This window comes from Amphibalanus amphitrite, unplaced genomic scaffold (genome assembly GCF_019059575.1).
Source record: "Amphibalanus amphitrite isolate SeventyFive unplaced genomic scaffold, NRLGWU_Aamphi_draft 001088F_arrow, whole genome shotgun sequence".
NCBI lineage: Eukaryota > Metazoa > Arthropoda > Thecostraca > Balanomorpha > Balanidae > Amphibalanus > Amphibalanus amphitrite.
The window spans coordinates 1-7658 of record NW_024882582.1 but is presented as its reverse complement, the minus strand read 5'-3'; the positions used below and the strand labels follow the sequence as shown (position 1 = coordinate 7658).

At 47.7% G+C, this 7658-nt stretch overlaps 1 protein-coding gene and 1 long non-coding RNA gene across 2 annotated transcripts; one reads left to right on the top strand and one right to left on the bottom strand.

The window, feature by feature from the left end:
- Positions 1 to 2473: 2473 nt before the first annotated feature.
- On the bottom strand, positions 2474 to 3856 carry LOC122369997 (MFS-type transporter SLC18B1-like). Its single transcript, XM_043345210.1, has one exon. The coding sequence runs from the start codon at positions 3854 to 3856 to the stop codon at positions 2474 to 2476; it is 1383 nt and encodes a 460-aa protein (XP_043201145.1).
- A 2379-nt stretch (positions 3857 to 6235) lies between these two features.
- LOC122369996 lies at positions 6236 to 7560 on the top strand. Its single transcript, XR_006254501.1, has 3 exons — positions 6236 to 6442; positions 7080 to 7160; positions 7519 to 7560. It is a non-coding gene; the product is annotated as an uncharacterized LOC122369996 (long non-coding RNA).
- The last annotated feature ends 98 nt before the right edge of the window (positions 7561 to 7658 follow it).

Genomic DNA, 7658 nt, shown 5'->3' with positions numbered 1-7658 from the left:
CCGCGTATCATATCACTGCCCGAGTCGCGCGTTCTCATCGGACCATCAGATCCTATTTTGATGACCTATTGGGGCTGGGCCACCGCAACAAGCAGTGGAGCATCGAGCTTTGAGGGAAACTGACCTCATAATAACCGCGGTAGTAGCTGCTAAGTGGTCTCCGACGCAATTTGTGATCCCAATCATGTGACATTGTTGCAATTAGTGGAAAGGAGCCTCCATGTCGAAACGGAACTAATGCCGCGTGGTGGTCCTCGGTGACACTTCACATTCTGTTCTCGGATAGGCAAGTGATTACAAAGAAAATGCCCTTCTGCATTTTACGTGCATAAGGATGCGTCGTTTATCATGATAAATAGGATAGCCGTGCTGGATCATCGGCTATGACGAGCCTGTTGGACGAGCATATTGCTTCAGTAAATGAGCCCGGTAGTCAATGCTTATTCTATTTTACACCAACATCAGACAAGGGCCAAACTATTAAACAAGTTTACAAGACTTGTGGAAAAGCCACTGGACTAAAGCTGCGCCGATCAGTGGACCATTTACCAAGAGTGCCTGTGCATCGAGCAGGAACCGTTCGTGCCGTTTCGGGCAACGCCATGCAGTCCAGATCAGAGAACACTTCTGAACAGCCCGGAAGCAGGCGTCACGCTCTTGACAAATCCTGAGGTAGCTGTCAGTAAGGAAGCTTGAGCCTTGAATTTGGTAAAATGGCTTACGTTGGCAGCTTGCAAGTTACGTATTCCGTCGCGATCGCTCACATACAACATATATTGACCAGCTTCGAACTATTACCGAGTTCAATGTTGTTCACTATGTCCCAATGTGGTCCGAAATTACGGAGTAAACATTGCAGAGACGGATTACTCCAAAGCATCCAGCTATTGCGAGACCTCTCAGCTCACCGGTCTGTGTTATTCGCCCAGTGATCGACAGGAATAAGTACCGGGCTCACTATAGGAAACTTTTTTGGGCTGTACTGGCCGATACAGACAGCCAGCAAACAGTGCATACACTGCGATGCTTGCTGAACTAAGGAATGGTGATAAAAAGACTCGAGACACTTATGGCAAAAAAAGTATAGGAAGCGAATGAGGCAGGAGACATAAAGATATGCGATTCTATCAGCATTTTGCAATAAACAAGTCATGCACTACATGCAGCTCATAGATCGGTCCAAAGAACGCGTTATCAGAGTCACCAATAGCAATCTCGCTGGAAGGGTGACCTTCGACCCGCTGCTTAACAAATTAATTTCGATCCGGTGCATACCCATACTCACTACTCAGGCAGTGGAGCGAGCCGTCCGGTTCCTAACTTAGGCAGCATACGTTGCTGTTATTAAGAGAGCACGTCTCGGTTACATCACGTGTGCCATCAGGACGCAATGCAACGCTCTCATGCCGGCGTTTGAATCAATTATCGAAGTGTGATTTTCTGTCCTAGGACGGTTAGGTGGCTGGCTACATTGCATTTAAAAATGAACATACGGTTTGGACTGATGTTATCTGTCTGCAAAACTTAATTTAACTGATAAACATATAGGTATCAAAGTTAAGCATCTCGCTGTTTTCTTTGCGAAATCACTATAGGTATAGCTTCCGGAGCAATTTATGATTCCTGAAGTATTTCGGATCGAATGGGTACAACTCACCTAGTGTCAAATAAGGAACACCAGACACCTAGGAACACCAAAGAACACCATATACCCGACGTGGCAGCGGCTGCGTCAGCTTTTAACGGTCGGAAAGCCGTCAAAATCAATGTTATGCCAAACTCGCTCAATAGATGGCGCTGTTTTCGTTGCGCTCAGAGCGCCGATGCTAATCGCTATTCTGAGCACGATTCTGCCACTGGGGTTTCCAAACTTTGTGAAGAGGTGGGGGTAACCATGTAGAACTAGGAAAGTGGTAAATATAGTACCTTTCTCGAATTTTTCCCACTACATTTTGCAAACAACGAGAAAAATTAGCAAAAGTGGTCTCGAAAAACCGTTGACGGCGCGCCCAGTTCCTTTTCAAAAATTCGCAAAAAATATGTTTTAACCGTTTTATGGATCAGCCCGTAGGAAAATCGCTCTTCACTTGGAAACTTTTTCCATCGACCCGCCCTATTATATATGCTATGGTCCTCCAATCCCTCGCAAACAAGCTCTCAATCATATCTAAGCATACAATTTCCTAAAAGGTAGGAGTGTGGCATAACACACAGCCATAAATAGAGCTCATTTCTGCGCACTCAGGGAACTTTCATATGTGAGACGGTTATGCCCGAAGACTAAAATAAACCTTTTCCACCGATCGTTCTTTGCTCCTAGTTTCTTGCCCTAACTTATACTTTTAAAACGATTAAACATCACACAAGCATCAGACCTGACTAACGTTATAAACTGACAAATAATGACAAATCACACGTCACAGAGAGCACATACGGCTGGCCCCACTCCCATACTTCACGAACACACCCTGTCTCATCGCTTCACCAACACCCTGACCGCCATTACGACACCCAACAACGCCGTCATCGCTCCAATGCCCGCGGTCATCGCCGCAAACCCATACCGGTCAATGACCGCCCCACCCGACACCGGACCCACAGCGATCCCCAGCGAAAACGTGGCGTGGAACAGGCTCGAAACGAACGCCTTGGTGGCCACACTGTCCTCGAGACCGCTCGCAACACTCGCGTCCAGCATCGCCTTGAAGCAGGGAGTGAAGGCACCGCCAATGAACAGCTGCTCGAAGATCATACCCGCTCCGGTGATGAGCCAGTGTGGAGGTAGGGGAACAGCTGGGGCGATGAAGATGATGCCTATGCTAGAGGCGATAAGACAGCCAGCCATCTGAGGAAACGGACTGGGACGTTTCTCGGAGAGCCGCGCCCAGAGAGGGTTCACCAGCGCGTAGAGAGTGGTCGAGACGAGAAAGAAGATACCGACTAGAGAAGGAGGAACGCCAAGGACCTGATCAGAGTACACCGCGAATGCAGACTCGACAGTGGTGACGTCAGCAGCGAAGACGAGGATCGTCGCCAGACACAGCCAGTTGTCGACTGCGCCGAGGAACTTCAGTAGCGACGCGACGAACGGCGCCTGCTGGCAGTCGGCGCTCTCGATGTCGGGTATCAGGCGCGTGAGGGCGGCTGAGGTTAGCAGCATCACCGCTCCGAGGGTGTAGAAGGGCGTGCCGAAGCCGCCGACGGCGTACAGGCCGCCCCAGAGGGCCGGTGTCAGCGCCAGGCCAGCCGTCAGCGAGGAGCCGATCACGGCGACCGCTGTGGTCACCCGACTGCCGAACTCGCTCCCGGCGATGGTGAAGCCGCAGGTGGATATCGCCGCCGAGCCTGCGGCTTCTATTAGCCTCACCGCGAACACGGCGAATATGAAGGTCTGAGTGTCTTCGATCCTGTCCAGCACCCCAAACACCAGCGTCGACACACCCGCCAGCGCCAGGCCGATGTTGTAGAGTCGACTGACGCCGATCTTAGGAGCTAGACGTCCCACCAGCGGGTTCAGCATCATCTTGACAATGGCGAAGCAGCTGAAGACGCCGCTGATGACTGTCTGAGATACACCGCGAGAAGCCGCCTCCACGGGGAAGAACGGGATCATGACGGCGATCAGGGAGCCGTTTAGTAGCGTTACTAGACTCAGACAGGCTAGCAGCTTCCGCTGGGTGGTGGAGAAGCGATCGTTGCCTGGCTTGTCTGGCTCTGCCTTCTCTGGAAATTTCTGGTCGTATGCCCCACTGTTGTTGACGCTCACGGACTGATAGTCAGGGCTGTCGTGTTTTGAGGCCGGGTCTCCATTCTTCTGAATCAGCCGCTGCGTCTCTGATCCTTCCGTGTTGACCATGGCGACTCGCTGAGTGAACGAACAGTTCAGTTGTGCACGCCACAGGTGTGTCCGGTCACAAACGGCGCACAATTGTATTCACTGGTAGGGCAAGTGCGGTCACCGCCTATTTATTCTAATGAATGTCATTGTTTTTCCGAGCTTAGCTAGATTAAAAGATTCTTTCTCACGTCACAAAGCTTTCCGAACACTTCAAATGCACCGTTGGTATTTGCAACTTATTTTGCAAAATGTTACGTAACAACTTTTAAAAGTCGCTTGCCTTTCAAGTAAACTTTTGCCGCTTGAAAACGGGACATTTACCACTTGTTCAGCGCTTATCACTTGTTTCCAAACCGACCAAATTCTCACAACTTATCTCACTCGGAAGAAACGTTTCCCCACCGTATCTCTCCGCGTCGGACGACACCACCGTACTGGACGACCCGCCGCTACCCGTGCCGCGGCCCGAGCGTTCCTTCACTGTCACGCTCAGCATACCGGTCTTCCCTCCCCGCCCCTCCCCCTCCTCCCCACCGCCGCCCAACCGCGCCGCCCTGAGCCCGCTCCGCTTTCAGCGCCTCGGGCAAGGAGCTCCTATCGAGGCACACGCAGGGCTTCCTAAGCTATCGTTCAATGACCGTGGTAAACAAATAGGATGAATTGCACACATAAACGTAGCTACGACCGGACAAGTACAGGTGAACAAACGGGCAGACAGACAGACAAACAGACAGACAGGCAGACAGACAGATAGACAGACAGACAGACAGACAGACAGCGGAGGTCCGACGGACCACGCCTCGGTCCCGCGGCGAAACTCCGGTGGTCCAGCCGTTCCCCTCCCTTCTTCACCTCCCAGTCACCTGGATCACTGACCTTGGGTTGCGTAACAGACAGGACAAAGTGTGCTGCTGCTGCGGAGAACGGCTTCCACACAGTGTGCAGTCTGCCAATAAATATTGAGTTCAAACAGATAACCACTAACGGGTATCTGTTACAAAATGTCAAGCCGAAATTGTGCAGAATTTCGGTCGGTCAGTGACATCTAATAAGCCGATAAATAAAAGTCATACTCAAGACGGTGATTATTGAAAAAAACTATGCTTACTGTATTATATAATACTCACTGTCGAGTGTCGAAGACGGTTAGTGTCATCCTTGTGTTTATATCGGTTTTATTCACTTAGCTGTCGGTGCACATTAGAACATAAAAAAACTGATTTAGGGCTACCGGAACACCGATTTACGCCCATTCCTCACCGGAATTGCCACGGCTGCCCTACCATAGGCTCGAGTCTCCTGCTGTCGACCCTAAACTCACAGGTGGCGAGCAGTGATTTACCGAGATAATAACATTCATTGCATGACGGGGGATGCATTCCAACTCGGCCAGACACATTATATTTTTGACACCAAGCTGCCAAGCAATGGAATCTAGGACGGTTGACGGTGCAAGCCTTCAGCTAGTTCATTTGAGGCCGCGCGGTGGTAAAATGGAGCCTTGAGGTAGTATTTTCTTTTCCCTCTTTTTTTTGCAAATGTCTACAGAGGCGCTGCCTGACCTTTTTGGGTATGCCGAAATGTCTTGCGCTTGTCATTGTTTCGTCATCTTTTTTTCCGGATGAACCAACCCTAGGCCTCAGCCCTCAAGGTCCCAACAGTGAAATGGTAATGGTATAGTCTATAGATATAGGTAGGTATCATGACACGTATCGCCCTCACCCGGAGGCTTCTAAAAGGTCGATGTCAAGGTCAGGTTAGGGAAGGTCACCTTTAGAGAGACTACCTCCCTCATGACTCATCCGCCGACGCGAAACATCGACCCTAGCGTAGCGTGATCGGCCACAAAATCAGGGCTGAAGTCCGCTCGCCGCTGCATTGCAAAATGCAAATTGATAAGCGTCCATAATTTGCCAAGTTTTACACTGTTTAGGCGAGCTGAGAGCTTTTCTATCGGATATCGAATGTTCTCTAGCCGAGAGAAAATAACTGTTAGCCTAGTTATCACGATTTTACACGCGTCAGCCGTCAAGCCAAAATGTACCTACTCAAAATACACAGCAAAGGAAAGTGGAGAATTCCCTCTACGAGTATGTTTTTTATGACGTCAAATATGGCAGCGCATTAGAACCTACCTCCCCATAAAAACATTGCGCATAAAAATTCAAGCGACCTTGATAATATCTTTGAACGAATTTGTTGTTGTGTGAGAAAATTTTAAAGGGACCCTCCCACCTTCAAAAAAGTTAATGAATTGGCACGAAAGTGATGTCGCTCGGTTCAGAAAGAGCGAAAACGAATATCTACCAAATTTCATCGAAAAATATTCACCGGTTTTCAAGATATTAGACTTTTACTTTTGTTTATTTTTTGGGATCTCCGCTGTTTTCCTAGCGGCGTATTTTGAATTCACCATAGGGCTCAGCCATTCCTAGAGGAATTCTAGGCACCTTGGAAAAAAGCGAAATCGCGCTAGGGATTTCAGCCGATCTGGCAGCTCTTCCGATGCCACTGGCGCGCCTTTTAATCCAAAGCGCCTTTTTCGTGTCTCATGTTTGCTCGTTTATTGCGGAGGCCTATATATGCTTCAAGATGCTGGAAAAGGTTGGTGATTAATAAGTATTTCCATTTTAGGTGCATGTTCTTTGCAAGAAATACAGTTGTTGTTGCTGTTGTTGTGGGTTAGGGCGCAAGAAATACAGGTATATGTCAAGTTTAGGTCCTAACTATAACTGTGACGCTGTTGATACAAATCTGTAACAGCAAAAAAATTATGTTTTAGGTTACGTTAGGCTGTAAGTTTTAGGTTGCATTGTAGGTTTGTAGGTAGTAGATTGGTAGGTTATAGGTGAAAAGGTAAGGTTAGTTCAGGTTTGATTATGTTTTTCTTTTAGTTACGAGACATATAAGTATCATTTTTGGATTCAGGATGTCAAATAATGGTCGGAAACACTAAATTCAAAATTAACTAATTTTGAAGCGGGGACCTCCATGTGTACCGGCCAAATAATGTAAGAATATGAAAAAATTATCCATGAAATCTGCTTAGGACTTAAACTTGACATTTACCCACATGGCTATAGGTATCACCAGCAGAATTATAATCTTTACATAGGTAATTTTTAAGAAATGCTGTAAGTGAAGATTATGAGTCGTGTAACCATTGTTACTATATTGATATTAAATATTGAATAGGTACAAGTCCGCCACTAACTTTATGGAACATTCCTTCTTCCAACAGGATCACTTCCAAGTAATCTGGAAGGCTGATGCCAAGTACATCTTGTGCGAGAAGCTTGATATGATTCCTGACCTGGAACCGGTGAGCATCAAATATAGCAATTTGCTTAAAGCAATCAATTGCCGATGATGGCAATTTCAATTTGCAGTAACACATATTATGTAATTGGTTTGAGCCAGTTGCAATCATTTCATGAATGAAACTTCCATTTTAAATGGAACTATCAACTTTCCCCACAGGCTTCGGTAACAAAGTTTATCAATTGTGAATGACAATATTATTGGTATGAGTGGTGTGTGCGGTGATCTGTATTTGAATATAACGCGTCTTGTCACTAAGTATTTGTCATCTGCATTATAGCTGACTATTACGGTAATACGATCGTGCATTGGTCCCAGACAAGAATACCCCAGTGAGACCTTGCATTATTTCGTTTCAGGAGTTGATGGAAGGCACCACTGTGGCCTACCGATGTCCGGCGTCAAGGAATCGGCCCTGCAGTGGATTCAGCTGTACCAAGAGGCCGCCAACATCACCCTGACGACGTACGACTCCATGTCGAATGGCCAAAGGGTGGTT

What these genes read in the sequence shown, in the direction of transcription:
- LOC122369997 (XM_043345210.1), bottom strand. Translation starts at nt 3,856, where the DNA reads ATGGTCAACACGGAAGGATCAGAGACGCAGCGGCTGATTCAGAAGAAT.